General features: G+C 41.8%; 1 protein-coding gene across 2 annotated transcripts in view; it reads left to right on the top strand.

Annotated features, from left to right (window-relative positions):
• The first annotated feature begins 203 nt into the window (after positions 1 to 203).
• The window catches only part of IQUB (IQ motif and ubiquitin domain containing), a 58599-nt gene continuing 43548 nt past the window's right edge, over positions 204 to 15254 (top strand). The window contains exons 1-7 of one of the 2 annotated variants that reach the window (XM_038406732.2): positions 204 to 330; positions 3639 to 4267; positions 4950 to 5084; positions 7268 to 7435; positions 7547 to 7722; positions 7995 to 8150; positions 10019 to 10229. In XM_038406732.2, the coding sequence (XP_038262660.1) occupies positions 3643 to 4267; positions 4950 to 5084; positions 7268 to 7435; positions 7547 to 7722; positions 7995 to 8150; positions 10019 to 10229 (1471 nt within the window). In that variant the 5' untranslated portion in view covers positions 204 to 330; positions 3639 to 3642. Of the gene's footprint in view, positions 429 to 3638; positions 4268 to 4949; positions 5085 to 7267; positions 7436 to 7546; positions 7723 to 7994; positions 8151 to 10018; positions 10230 to 15254 lie in introns of both variants that reach the window. The other variant, XM_043495845.1, reaches the window with a different exon arrangement.

Genomic DNA, 15254 nt, shown 5'->3' with positions numbered 1-15254 from the left:
GTCAGTGACGCGGTGCTCAAGCAACGGAGGTGCTGGCGCAGAGCCTGGACTGGAGCGATCACAGCCGTTGGAGGCCGTTGTCTCCGACGCAGCAGCCCCCGCAGCAGCGCGAGCTGGCGTCGAACCGGATCCAGCCCGGCTCGGCTCCGCAGGGCCCGCTCACGCCTGCGCACCCCACGCCCCTCATTTCCTTCCCCTCCGCCCTAGATCTCGCGAGAACGTGTGGAATTCGAGGTTGTCATGGCTACAACGACAACCGACCGGCGCTCAAGACTGCTCGGAGAGAGAGGCGATTTGTCCGGGAAGCGGCTCTGAAGCTTTGGGGCTGAGGTAAAGGGGCCTCGAGCCGGGGTATAAACCAGTCCCGGGTGAGGGAATCCCGCGGCGCAGGTAGCCGGCATAGAGGCGTGGAGCCGCGGCGGTCAGCGGTACGCGCACAAGAGCGGGAGGCCGGCGCCTACGGCTCCCAGCATGCCGTGCGGCGTTCCCGCGGCAGGGGCTCAGGTGGCGGAGCGGCGCAGTGCATGCTGGGAGCTAGAGTCTAACGGCTGTACCTGTATTTGTAGAGTGGGCTTCGGGGCCTGCGGTGCATTCTGGGAGATGGAGGCCCTCTGGTGCATTTTGGGGGGCTGTACTTCATCAGCTGCTGACCTAGGACACTGTAATGGGGTCACAACCCACAGTCCCAATGCCCAAATAAAGCCATGTGAGGGGCTTGGTGAGGCAATCTCAGCTGCGTGATGGCAAGGGAGAGGTGGCAGAGGCAACGCGATGGTGCATTGACATCCTCTTTCATGACAGTACAGTGACTGCCCATCCAGCCTCAAGGTACCATGACGCTGTATCAAAATGTCATCAGGTTCCACAGCAGGAGCCCGGCACACCCTTACAGATCCGCTGAGGCTAATAACAGGTTTCAGAGTAGCAGCCGTGTTAGTCTGTATTCGCAAAAAGAAAAGGAGGACTTGTGGCACCTTAGAGACTAACCAATTTATTAGAGCATAAGCTTTCGTGAGCTACAGCTCACTTCATCGGATGCATTTGGTGGAAAAAAACCCACCATTTTTCCACCAAATGCATCCGATGAAGTGAGCTGTAGCTCACGAAAGCTTATGCTCTAATAAATTGGTAAGTCTCTAAGGTGCCACAAGTACTCCTTTTCTTTTTACTGAGGCTAATAGTGAGGTTAGAGCAGTGCTGGTGGGAAAGTCACTTTGAGCTTCTTCCTGTGCTGTGCTTGTAACAGATGCAGAAGAGATGTTCTTTTGCCTTCAGCCCACTAGCAAAATCTCACTGACTGAACACTCTTCAAATGGGTGATTCCAGCTTGCATTAGTTCCGTTGTCTCTCTTACCATACCATGTTTTCTACGTATTTTGCTATGAAAATAGATTGGAATCAGGTTCACTTGGCCCACATCGTTGGTTGAGTAGCAGAGAAGGAAATTATTAGCAGCTACCATTTCTAGTGAAATTTGCTCAGTGAGGTCTTAGTTGCATGGGGGGGAAATTTTTACCAACTAATGGTTAGGCTACGCTCTACCCCACGCTGATTAGGCCTCAATTGAAGTATTGTGTCCAGTTCTGGGTGCCACATTTCAGGAAGGATATGGACAAATTGGAGAAAGTCTTGAGAAGATGATTAAAGGTCTAGAAAACATGGCCTATGAGGGAAGATTGAAAAAAATTGGGGTTATTTAGTTTGGAAAAGAGAAGACTGAGAAAGAATATGATAACAGTTTTCAAGTATATTAAAGGTTGTTACAGGGAGGAAGGAGAAGAATTGTTCTTAATCTCTGAGGATAGGACAAGAAGCAATGGGCTTAAATTGCAGCAAGGGAGGTTTAGGTTTGACATTAGGAAAAACTTTCTAACTGTCAGGGTGGTTAAGCACTAGAATAAATTGCCTAGGAAGGTTGTGGAATCTCCATCTTTGGAGATTTTTTAATAGCAGGTTAGACAAACACCTGTCAGGAATGGTCTAGATCGGGATGGACAAACTACGGCCTGCCAGCCGTTTTAAGACTGCCCTCGAGCTCCTGCTGGGGAGTGGGGTCTGAGGCTTGCCTTGTTCCGGCACTCCAGCTGGGGAGCAGGGTCGGGGGCCGCTCCATACGGCTCCTGGAAGCAGCATCATAACCCTGCTCTGGGTCCTCTGTGTAGGGACAGCCAGGGAGCTTCGCTCTGCACACTGCCCCGCCCCATTGGTTGTAGTACAGTTCCTGGCCAATGAGAGCTGCAGGGGTGGCGCCTGCGGATGGAGCAACGTGCAGAGCTGCCTGGCCATGCCTTGGAGCTGGAGGCGGGACATGCTTCTGGGAGCTGCTTGCGGAAAGCTCTGCCCAGAGCCTGCATCCCTGATCCCCCCCCCACCCCAATTTAATGCCACAGACCTGATCCCCCTCCCGCCCTCCGAAACCCTCGATCCCAGCCCAGAGCACCATCCTGCACCTCAAACCCCTCATCCCCAGCCCCACCCCAGAGCCCTCACCCCACCTGCATCCCAACCCAGAGCCCCCTCCTGTACCTTGAACTCCTCATTTCTGGCCTCACCCAGAGCCCGCAGAATTTCATGAGCATTCATGGCCCGCCATACAATTTCCATACCCCAATGTGGCCCTCAGGCCAAAAAGTTTGCCCACCGTTTGTCTAGATAAGACTTAGTCCTACCAAGAGGACTGGAATAGATGACTTCTTGAGGCCCCTTCCAGTCCTATGATTCTATTGTGCCGTATGGTTAAGGCTACATTTTAGTCACAGGTGTTTTTAGTGAAAGTAATGGACAGGTCATGGGCAATAAACAAAAATTTTTACTAAAAATTCCTGTGACTAAAACTTGGACAGGAGGACATGGGTGCTCGCTGGGGGGGGGGGGTAGTGCTGGGGGAGGTGGCCCGGGACCCTGCTGAGGAGGGAGGGTCAGGCTGTGGCATGCTGGTGCTGGGGAGGGGGAAGCTGGGCCGTGGTGCATGGGCCGGGACCTCAGCTGGTGTTGAGAGGGGAGAGCTGGCAGCGGCACCCTACTCGGCTCTGCGTCCCTGAAGCTCCTAGGTGGCGGAGGGGCACAAGTACAACTTCCATTGGCTGGGAACCGCAGCCAATGGGAGCTGTGGGAACGGGGCCTGCAGGCAGCACGCAGTGTGGAGCCTCCTCACTCCAGCCCCTCCACCACCTAGGAATTGCAGAGCCATCCCAGTGGGAGCCCCCCACCCTGAGGTAAGCATACCCCCCTGCCCCTGCCCCCTCCCACACATTCACACTGCTACTGCTGGCCCAGGGCCTGCCTAGCTTGGGCAGATCCTGAGCCAGCACTAGCCGCGGCAGAAGTCACAGAAAGTCATGGAATCCGTGACCTCCGTGACAGACTCACAGCCTTACCTACAGTTAGTGAAAATAATTGGGAAGGTTTGATCCCACTGTTGCAAGGACTGGTAATGCTTTTCTTTATGAACCAAAGATCCAAGCCTCTATTAAATAGGCAGTATAGTGATAGATATGGTTAAGTGTGTTTGGTAATTTAAAGTACCCATATGCTTGGGGATAGGCACCACTATGCAATTCTAAAATAAACAAAAAAGTTTGTGAATTATTACGCTTATACATGCAGCAATCTTAAAAATAGGTAATCTTAAATTTCAGGAAAATGGCTGATCCAAAGGAGGTGGTGGATAGTTACAGTGAAGTAGATAAAACTGAAGCATCAGACTCTGAAAAGCAAATGATAGAGCACACACAAATAAAGCCACAAGCAGAAGACGATACAGAGACTGATCACATTAGCACTGCAGAGACATTGGTTCTTCTGAAATCAAGGACAGATGCATCACAATCAAATGAGGATGGACTACAAAAGGAGCTGGAATCCGCTCCAGAGGCTCACGGGCAGGAACCAGCTCTTGAAGAACAAGAGGAGACAAGTGTAGAAGGGCAGGAACTGGTTCCTGAAGAACAAGAACAGACAAGTATAGAAGGGCAGGAACGAGCTCTTGAAGAACAAGAGCAGACAAGTGTAGAAGGGCAGGAACCAGCTCTTGAACAGGAAAATGACCTTGCTGTGGGTAATCAAGAAGAATTGCTTGGAAAAGGTGAACAGGGTGTATCTGAGCCAACTGCTCCATTAACTGAAATAACTGAAGAAATTTCTCAAATTACTACAGAAACATTTGCTAAGTTAGCAGCTGAAATATACAACTTAGGTAGGAAGCAACGGGAGGCTTTGGAATCTGAGAGGTCATTGGCAGAAGTAATGACAAATGCAACAGCAACAGGTATAAAATTTGCTGCACGTAAAAATTAGTTGTTACTGCCATCTTTTTACAAAAGCTATGTTACCATATTTATTCACAACTTGCCAATGGATTGATTCTTGGCTTTTTCTCATCACCTTATTGAGGCAACATGGACTCCAGCCAATATTTGATATTTTGGAAGTAAAAATCAACTTGAAACCATATTATATTAATAAAAATTGTGTTCCACTATATCCATCTGCTGGAACACCAAACAAACAGATTAAAGTAATATTTTACTATTAACTTGGGAGCGAAGTGTAGAATAAATGAAAAGTGTTTTATATATTGATCCTTATTTCTCTGTTTCGAATGTTCTCTTCATTGAGAACCACAAATAAGCTGAGCAGTTCTGTCATATTGGCATGCAAAGTCACACAGTAGTACTGCCATTGGTATGTTTTACATTCTGATTTGTTTACATTTCATAATTTTGGTGGTAAATAATTTTAAATATAATATTTATAATATGAATGTATTTTTATATATAAATATAAAATGTACACAATTATGCACATAAAGCATATTTGGATGGAGGAAAGAAAAGTGCCGTATGCATATTGCAAGAGCTGAGATTCAGTTTTTCAATCTAAATAAAAGGATATTTATAATCCTTTCAATTAATTTAACAGGAATTGGCATCTCTGTTTATTTTCCTCAGTTAAAATCATGTTGGTTCCTGATATCCAGATGATCACAATGGCTTTTAACATTGATCAAACTGTAAGGAAGCTCAAGCAATTCTTTGTGTCACAGCTAAAAGTACCACTGAATGTCTTACAGGTCGTATTTCAAGGTGTGTATCAAGGATATATTAAAAGCTTCCTTCTATTCTTCAGCCCTATTAAAAATAATAAATGGTTAGGCCCCAATCCTGCAATTGGATCATCAAAGGCAGACTTCTGTGGGGCTCCACATGAGTAAAGTAGTCTGATCATGCAGCTCCAATTGTAGGATCAGGACCTTATTTTGTATTCTTAGTAGAAATATATTTCTGGCATATGCCATATAATAAATTTAAGAGGCCTGGTGTCAGATCATTGAACTCAGTGGAATTACCCCAAGAATGATTTTACCCCTGAAGGAATAGGATCCAGCTAACACTCACTTAGGTGTTTTGTCTCTGCATGACAAAAAGCTGTAAACATGTATTTCAGTCAGTAGATATATCTCCTAACACACACAGGGAGCAGGTCCATTGAATAAGAAGTTGTATTTTTACATCACCTCCTCACAGGAGAACCACACTTCAAACATTTTTTGTTGGTGAACCAAACAAAATCTTAATATTTTTCTAATGATGAAAACGTGTTTTTTATTATTATACTCCAATTATTTTCCTTAAACATTTCACAAAAATATTATCTTCGGGCTGACACCAAACTTGAAAAGTTCCATACCCTTTTTTTTTCTACTTCAGAAAACTTAGAGTAGGTGAAATCTTAGAGCATATCTGATTTAGTAGCAGAGAGCTAAGTAGTACTGGAAAGGAAACGGTGTTTTGTAGTTATGGGAACTAGAAAATGAGTAAGATCCAAGTGGTAGAGGCTGCTCTGGAAAATTACTATCCTTAATTTTTTCCTTTGGGGAAATGACACAGAATAGGTGGTTTTCCTGGCATCTGTTTCTCAAAACTTTCTGCTTGAGTCAGTTTTCTTTCTTTCTTTTTTTTTTCCTTTTCTTTTTTCTTGGAGGATCTGCAGGAGCAGAGATGACCAAAAAGTGGCACAGAGTTGCTCCATGCTGGGCAACAATGGAATTGGCAGGCTAAGCTTTTCAAACCTGTTACAGTGGCATTAAAACACCTTATCAAAACCAATGGAGATCCTCTAACAGACCCAGGGCTCAACTTCATGTATTTTAGTAACATCTTTCCATTAAAGAAATATGTATATGAAATGTTTCATTAAAATTAATGGCAGATTGTATCTATCTGAGTTAGTGTTTAAACCAGAGGTCTGCAGCAGAATATCCAGTGTATTTCAGCTTTCTGGCCAGTTTGTTTATTGTGCACACAGCAATTCTGCACACACATTAGCAAGTTTGTAAATAGAACTATTAAATAAAAAATACTATGTCCAAGATTTTCAAAAGCGACTAGTTAGTTTGCGTGTCCCAGTTGTTGGCTTCCCAACTAGGGACACTTTTCAGAAAGTGCTGAGCACATACCCTGTAAAGTGTCTTAAATTGAGTGGCCAAAGTCACAAGAAACTTGAAAATTTATTGCTTATGAGTAAAATATTCAAAAGTGCTTAAGTCCATCTGCTTTTGGAGTGGTAGCCGTGTTAGTCTGTGTCAGCAAAAGGAATAAGGAGCACTTGTAGCACCTTAGAGACTATCCAATTTATTTGAGCATAAGCTTTCGTGGACTAAAACCCACTTCATCGGATGCATGCAGTGGAAAATACAGTAGGAAGATACACTGCTTTTACCTTTCCAATTGGTGAATCTAGCCACCAAATTTTAATTATCGGGACTGGAGCTGAGGGCATTCTCGGTATGTTTTAGAATAGAGGTGCTGTCAGGTTTGGCTCTCTGTGTAACCCAAACATTTTATTTTTAGTTTTCATATTAAAACTAAAATGTATTAATAACCATTCATCATTTACTAATACATTAAATCCTCCAGGAGGGCAAAGAGTAACTAAATGTAAAAGCTAGAATATTATATGTATTTAATGTTAACAAATGAGATAAGTAAATACTTTAATTGCTGTGCCTTTTTTTCTAGAAAATGAATATGAATGATCTTTTTTCTCTTTGCGTGTTGGTGACAATCTACATGGGACATCTTTTGGGGCAGAAGTACCACAGTCTTTCCCTAAATTCAGCGGCAAACTGTCTCAAAACACCATGATTATTCTTTTATATGTTTCACTAACATCATCTGTAGTTTTTATTTCTTCCTGAGGAAAATTCTTAATTGTATCCTCATTTATTACAGAAGAACACCTTACATGGCTATTTTTTTTTTTTTAGGGAGGCTAATTGAGGATAGTGAAACTCTAATGGATATTGGAGTTAGGCCTCATGGAACTATCCAAATTGAGATGTTCTCTCTTGATCCAGAACAGTACCCAATCAAAGCAATTAAATTGCAGCAGGACTACAACATGCCTGATGTCATAACTGTGAGAGTGCAAACAGGTCAATAATGTTTTTCAGATATGCATTAATATTAATATTTGTGTCAAATAGTAATCATATTACATACAGAATAGTATACAATTGTATCTAATGATTGTAATATCTGAACAGATTCTGACACATTCCAAGATGTAGCAGTAGAGATTGAAAGGCCTACCTATCGTAAACCATTTCTGGGTGGATTTAAGCATAGTGTAACAGGTGTGGAATTTCATAATGCAGGATCACAAACAGTACCCAAAAAACGACATGACAAAGGAATTAAACTATTTTGCAGGGAGACACAGGTAATCTTTTAACAGTCTTTCATTTAGAACATTTTCTGCTAAGCAGAATAGAATATTGACATTGTTGCCAGAAATTAAGCTGATTGGAGAAATAATTGAGCATAAATTGGAAATAAATATCAAAATAAGCAGTTTAACTTAAAAACAAATAATAAGATTAACTTGCATGATTTTAAGTAGCTGACTTTCATTTTAATTGGAAAAAATACAAAAATCCTCAGTATAGGTTCTTATAATGTCATATATTAATATAAATTATATTTTTGTTCCAGACCATTGTGGAGAAAAATAAGCGCCAACAGACTAGAAATACAACCTCCACACAGATGACTAAAATTGGCCTCTATGTGTCAAACATGACTGACAAGCTAATAGAACCAAGAACATATTTTACAGCAGAAGAATATCATAAACATAGACTTGATTCAGTAAGTTCTTATCCATTTATGTGTAAAGCAACACATTATAGATATGATGGGATAAGCGTTCAAAGAATGTGTTTAAAGATGAATGGCAAAAATGCCTGTTAATCTTTAAGCTTTGTTTTTGTGATTCCCAGTGGGGTAGGGAAAAAGCATGTATCCGCTAATTTAGAGTGTTATCAGCGTTTTATTTTAACAACAGTGAGATCATCATTAGTTACTGCACATCTTGAGAAATTTGATCTGAAGACTTGGTGGTTTCTCTCAGAATGAATGACATCCCAACTGCTATGTATAGAAGTTTGTCTAAAAATGTTTTCATTTCCTCATAGCTTTCTCATAAAATTCCTTTAGTTAGGCAAATTGTAGGCATAAGTATACATGACTCCACAAGTTGATCCATGGAGACACCATGGTTTAATAAGATGGAGCACTGGACTGGAACTTTGGAGATCTGGGTTCAGTTCCTAGCTCTGCTACTGAGTTATTTCCCTGGTCTGGGCCTCCATTTCCCCACTGACTTCTTTTTTTTTTTGTAATGTTGAAAAGTGTTCTATAAGAGCTAGGTGGTATTATGATTTTGGTCAATTAGTGTGGTGAGCACCTTGCAGAATTGGGCCCTGAATACATGACTGCTCCCTTAGGCCTACAGTTTGTTTCAGTATGTTCTTTAATAGCCATTACAGAAATTATTAAAGGATGTGCAAATGGATTTATGCAGCCAATTTTAGTTGCATTTTCCAGTTTTCCCTTGAAAGATAGGTACACATTTTTGAAGATTTTTTCCATAATATTACAAGCCAGTTTGGGTGTTTGTGAAAGCACATTTAACTCCATTTAATCAATGGTGTTATGTCTGTTTACATTAGATCTGAATTTTTGGTCCCATAATTTATTATATTGTTAAAACTTGCAAGCTGGCATATACAATGCTGTATCTTGCTCTTTGTTAATGTAATTGAGATACTGTGGAAAGGTGTCAGGGTAGCAGCCGTGTTAGTCTGTATTCGCAAAAAGAAAAGCAGTACTTGTGGCACCTTAAAGACTAACAAATTTATTAGAGCATAAGCTTTCGTGAGCTACAGCTCACTTCATTGGATGCATTTGGTGGAAAAAACAGAGGAGAGATTTATATACATGTTCTCTGTGTGTGTATATAAATCTCTCCTCTGTTTTTTCCACCAAATGCATCCGATGAAGTGAGCTGTAGCTCACGAAAGCTTATGCTCTAATAAATTTGTTAGTCTCTAAGGTGCCACAAGTACTGCTTTTCTTTTTGTGGAAAGGTGGTTATCTGAACTTCTCTAGAACACGTATTTCTACTGGATATACTTACTTATTATCTTGTTAATAAATATTTGACTTCTGCATATCTATATCCACTCATCCAAGTGCATTTACTAGAGAAAAAATTCTAGTCTTTGTATGGCGTTTATCAGAAAATGGAAACAATCAACCCTTTAAAAACAAACGAAAAGATACCAAAGCATTGTAATTGAAACACAGTATAATAGGCAGTTGTTTCAGCATACCAGCGGCCTAATCCTTAGCAAGTTTTGTGTAGGCATCATGGCAAAGGAGAGATTTGAGGTAAGATCATGAGGTAGCCATATTTTATAATCACAGGTCAGGCATACGTTTGATAACTTGAAGCTAGATAGTCAGTGGTACACTTAGGCCCAATTGTGCTCTCACTGAAGTCAATAACAGAACTACCATCTATCTTGGTAGGAGTACAATGAAGGTCATGATTTAGTTTTTGTACATTTTAAACAAAATTGTAATTTCTAACAAATTTCTCTTCTACTTAAAACAAAATTTCTGGCATTGTACTTTAAATGGATAATTATTCATCTGTTTTATACTCTATTTAGGTAATAGTATTACAGACATATTTCCGACGATGGCATGCCATAAATGTTGTACAGAAATTAAGAGAAGAAAAAAGGTTGCGGTTAGAATGGGAGGCACAAGAAGAGTTAAGGAAAAAAAGAGAGAAGGAAGAAAGATTGAGAAGGGAGCATGAGCGAAGATTAAATCCTAAAACAAAGGAAGACTTTGAACTACTTTACCATGCTTTAGAATGTAAGTTTTTCTTAGAGGCATAATCAAATTGTCTCAGGCCTCAAATATAGGATTTTGTTAAAAACAAACTTTTACAGAGCCCTGATGTCAGTGGAAATGTTTCCATTACTTTTTTCAGTTTCCAATGGAAGTACTTTAAAAATGAAGTACTTTTAAAAGTAAATTACTATCTAGCAGCCAAATATTTTCTGTTTCATATTAGGAATGAATCAGGTTACCAAATACAGCTGATAATTGTTCTATCTGATAGATTTACTGTTGTCTTCATCCATTTCTATTGCTAACTTCAGTTGGAGGAACTGGAATGTTTTTTTTGTTTGAAATGCAATAAGATTAACATAACTGTGATGCACTTAAATAGCTGAAAATAAATCCATACAAAATGCAGATTTAATGTCCATAGTTCAGAATTTTAACCATCTAAAATGCCACAGAGGTTTGTGATATTTTAGCCAAAACTCAAAAGACAACATACACGTGTTCTTAATTCCCTCTCCTCCTCTGATGTCCTTTTAATCTTAATTTTCTTCTTCTCTCCTCTTTTATTTCCCTCTGACCATTTACTGAACTTGTTAGTATCCTGTATGTGAGTCTTCTAAGTCTTATTGTGACGGGTTGGATCACAGAAACCCCTTTGGGACTGCCACCTAATGTGCCTAGACTACCTCTGAATTTGTTTTCCCTGCCAGCAAGTACCTTGCCTTATTTGAGCCAGACATGCTTGCCTGCTGCAAACACACATCCAAGTCTGAACCACGTCCCCCACAAGCTGCAGGCTTAACTGAAAACAGCTTAAGAAGTGCTCCTGTCTCCAGCACTCAGATACTCAACTCCCGGTGGGGTCCAAACCCTAAATAAATTATGAGTTTACCCTGTATAAGCTTTATACAGGGTAAACTCATAAATTGTTCACCCTCTATAACGTTGATAGAGAGATATGCACAGCTGTCCCCCCGCCCCCCGCAGGTATTAATACATACTCTGGGTTAATTAATAAGTAAAAAGTGATTTTATTAAATACAAAAAGTAGGATTTAGAATCATAGAATCATAGAATATCAGGGTTGGAAGGGACCCCAGAAGGTCATCTAGTCCAACCCCCTGCTCAAAGCAGGACCAAGTCCCAGTTAAATCATCCTAGCCAGGGCTTTGTCAAGCCTGACCTTAAAAACCTCTAAGGAAGGAGATTCTACCACCTCCCTAGGTAACGCATTCCAGTGTTTCACCACCCTCTTAGTGAAAAAGTTTTTCCTAATATCCAATCTAAACCTCCCCCATTGCAACTTGAGACCATTACTCCTCGTTCTGTCATCTGCTACCATTGAGAACAGTCTAGAGCCATCCTCTTTGAAACCCCCTTTCAGGTAGTTGAAAGCAGCTATCAAATCCCCCCTCATTCTTCTCTTCTGCAGACTAAACAATCCCAGCTCCCTCAGCCTCTCCTCATAAGTCATGTGCTCTAGACCCCTAATCATTTTTGTTGCCCTTCGCTGTACTCTTTCCAATTTATCCACATCCTTCTTGTAGTGTGGGGCCCAAAACTGGACACAGTACTCCAGATGAGGCCTCACCAGTGTCGAATAGAGGGGAACGATCACGTCCCTCGATCTGCTCGCTATGCCCCTACTTATACATCCCAAAATGCCATTGGCCTTCTTGGCAACAAGGGCACACTGCTGACTCATATCCAGCTTCTCGTCCACTGTCACCCCTAGGTCCTTTTCCGCAGAACTGCTGCCGAGCCATTCGGTCCCTAGTCTGTAGCGGTGCATTGGATTCTTCCATCCTAAGTGCAGGACCCTGCACTTATCCTTATTGAACCTCATTAGATTTCTTTTGGCCCAATCCTCCAATTTGTCTAGGTCCTTCTGTATCCTATCCCTCCCCTCCAGCGTATCTACCACTCCTCCCAGTTTAGTATCATCCGCAAATTTGCTGAGAGTGCAATCCACACCATCCTCCAGATCATTTATGAAGATATTGAACAAAACGGGCCCCAGGACCGACCCCTGGGGCACTCCACTTGACACCGGCTGCCAACTAGACATGGAGCCATTGATCACTACTCGTTGAGCCCGACAATCTAGCCAGCTTTCTACCCACCTTATAGTGCATTCATCCGGCCCATACTTCCTTAACTTGCTGACAAGAATGCTGTGGGAGACCGTGTCAAAAGCTTTGCTAAAGTCAAGAAACAATACATCCACTGCTTTCCCTTCATCCACAGAACCAGTAATCTCATCATAAAAGGCGATTAGATTAGTCAAGCATGACCTTCCCTTGGTGAATCCATGCTGACTGTTCCTGATCACTTTCCTCTCCTCTAAGTGCTTCAGGATTGATTCTTTGAGGACCTGCTCCATGATTTTTCCAGGGACTGAGGTGAGGCTGACTGGCCTGTAGTTCCCAGGATCTTCCTTCTTCCCTTTTTTAAAGATGGGCACTACATTAGCCTTTTTCCAGTCATCCGGGACTTCCCCCGTTCGCCACGAGTTTTCAAAGATAATGGCCAAGGGCTCTGCAATCACAGCCGCCAATTCCTTCAGCACTCTCGGATGCAATTCGTCCGGCCCCATGGACTTGTGCACGTCCAGCTTTTCTAAATAGTCCCTAACCACCTCTATCTCTACAGAGGGCTGGCCATCTCTTCCCCATTTTGTGATGCCCAGCACAGCAGTCTGGGAGCTGACCTTGTTAGTGAAAACAGGGGCAAAAAAAGCATTGAGTACATTAGCTTTTTCCACATCCTCTGTCACTAGCTTGCCTCCCTCATTCAGTAAGGGGCCCACACTTTCCTTGGCTTTCTTCTTGTTGCCAACATACCTGAAGAAACCCTTCTTGTTACTCTTGACATCTCTTGCTAGCTGCAGCTCCAGGTGCGATTTGGCCCTCCTGATATCTTTCCTACATGCCCGAGCAATATTTTTATACTCTTCCCTAGTCATATGTCCAACCTTCCACTTCTTGTAAGCTTCTTTTTTATGTTTAAGATCCGCTAGGATTTCACCATTAAGCCAAGCTGGTCGCCTGCCATATTTACTATTCTTTCGACTCATCGGGATGGTTTGTCCCTGTAACCTCAACAGGGATTCCTTGAAATACAGCCAGCTCTCCTGGACTCCCTTCCCTTTCATGTTAGTCCCCCAGGGGATCCTGGCCATCTGTTCCCTGAGGGAGTCAAAGTCTGCTTTCCTGAAGTCCAGGGTCCGTATCCTGCTGCTTACCTTTCTTCCCTGCGTCAGGATCCTGAACTCAACCAACTCATGGTCACTGCCTCCCAGATTCCCATCCACTTTTGCTTCCCCCACTAATTCTACCCGGTTTGTGAGCAGCAGGTCAAGAAAAGCTTTAAAAAGCTTTAAAAAGATTTAAGTGATTCCAAGTAATAACAGACAGAACAAAGTGAATTACCACACAAAATAAAATAAAACATGCAAGTCTGTGCCTAATACAGTAGGAAACTAAATGCAGGTAAATCTCACCCTCAGAGATGTTCCAATAAGCTTCTTTGACAGACTAGCCTCCTTCTAGTCTGGATCCAGCAATCACTCACACCCCTGTAGTTAATGTCTTTTGTTTCAGTTTCTTTCAGGCATCTCCTTAGGGTGGAGAGGCTATCTCTTGAGCCAGCTGAAGACCAAATGAAGGGGTTTTCCCAGGAGCGTATATAGTCTCTCTCTTGTGGGTGGAAGCCCCTGTCTCCCCCTGTGTAGAATCCACAAAATGGAGTTTTGGAGTCACATGGGCAAGTCACATGTCCATGCATGACTCAGTTTTCTACAGGATGTTCCCAGAAAAGCTTAGATGTGGACTGGCATCTATCAAGGTCCATTGTTAACCAAGTACTCCCAATTACTTGAATAACCCCTTCACACTATGTTGACCAAATCTGCCTTAGGTGGTTTCTACAGCAAACATTTTAAATACAAACATATAGCCAACGCTCATAACTTCAGATATAAAAATGATACATGCATATGAATAGGATGAATACATGCAGAAGAACTAACCTTTGGAAAGATATGTTACATGGCATATCTAGCATAAAACATATTCCAGTTATGTCATATTTACATTATAAGCATATTTCTATAAAGCATTATGGGGTACAACATCACACTTATCTCTCACTGAAATGAATCATGTCTTCTAGTATAGCAAGACCTTTATAACTTTCCCTTGCAATAACATGAAGGAAGTGCTGCAGAGGGATACCTGCTATAACAGCAATAGGAGAATGACCTGAACATACAAATATTACACAGAGAATATCAGAGCATACCTTTCTGAAAAATACAATAACTAAAAACTGGCCTTGTGCAAATGTTGTCATATAATGAAACTACAGGAATTCCTCTAAAATTTCTCACATTGAATAAGACTGTTGTGGTCTGTTGGTAGCCTCTGATAACATTATTTCTGTGGCTCAAGTGGTGATGGGGACAGCACTGTCTAGTGAACTGAATTAAAGATAGGGAGCTAAAAACTCTTGAGTTCTACTTGCATCTGTTCTGATTCTGCCAAACTTCAAGTGGCTGAAAGGCTAAACTGCTGTTCAAGTGCTAAGTAGTATTGATGTTATTGGCCACAATTTTCAAAAATGACTAGTGATTGTAGGTGTTTTTGGGCACCCAATATGAGACACCTTCAAGTGGCCTGATTTTCAGAGTGTGAGTGTGCAGCACTTTTTTAAATCAGGCTCCTGAAAGATGTGTGACAGGTTGGGTACCCAAAAATTGAGGACTCCAAAATCCCAAGTCATTTTGAAAAGCTTGGCCATTTACTGTTAGTGCTTATGTTTGGAATCTGGAGCCTCATAGCATTTATTTTAAAACCTGTTTCATAATTAACAATGTGACCCAGTCCACTTGGTTTTCTTTGAAGAGGCTTATATGAGATAGAACTAACAAAGATGGACTTGAAATCCTGAATTAGTCTTTCTGTTTTTAGATTTGAAACTTGTGGTTTATATAAGTGTTTCTTTTGTTTAGTTAAAATACCATCTGGTTCATAAATAAAATCCTGA

Source organism: Dermochelys coriacea, chromosome 1 (assembly GCF_009764565.3).
Source record: "Dermochelys coriacea isolate rDerCor1 chromosome 1, rDerCor1.pri.v4, whole genome shotgun sequence".
NCBI classification, from domain to species: domain Eukaryota; kingdom Metazoa; phylum Chordata; order Testudines; family Dermochelyidae; genus Dermochelys; species Dermochelys coriacea.
Note: the sequence above shows the minus strand (reverse complement) of the source record. Positions and strands in the feature narration are given on the sequence as shown.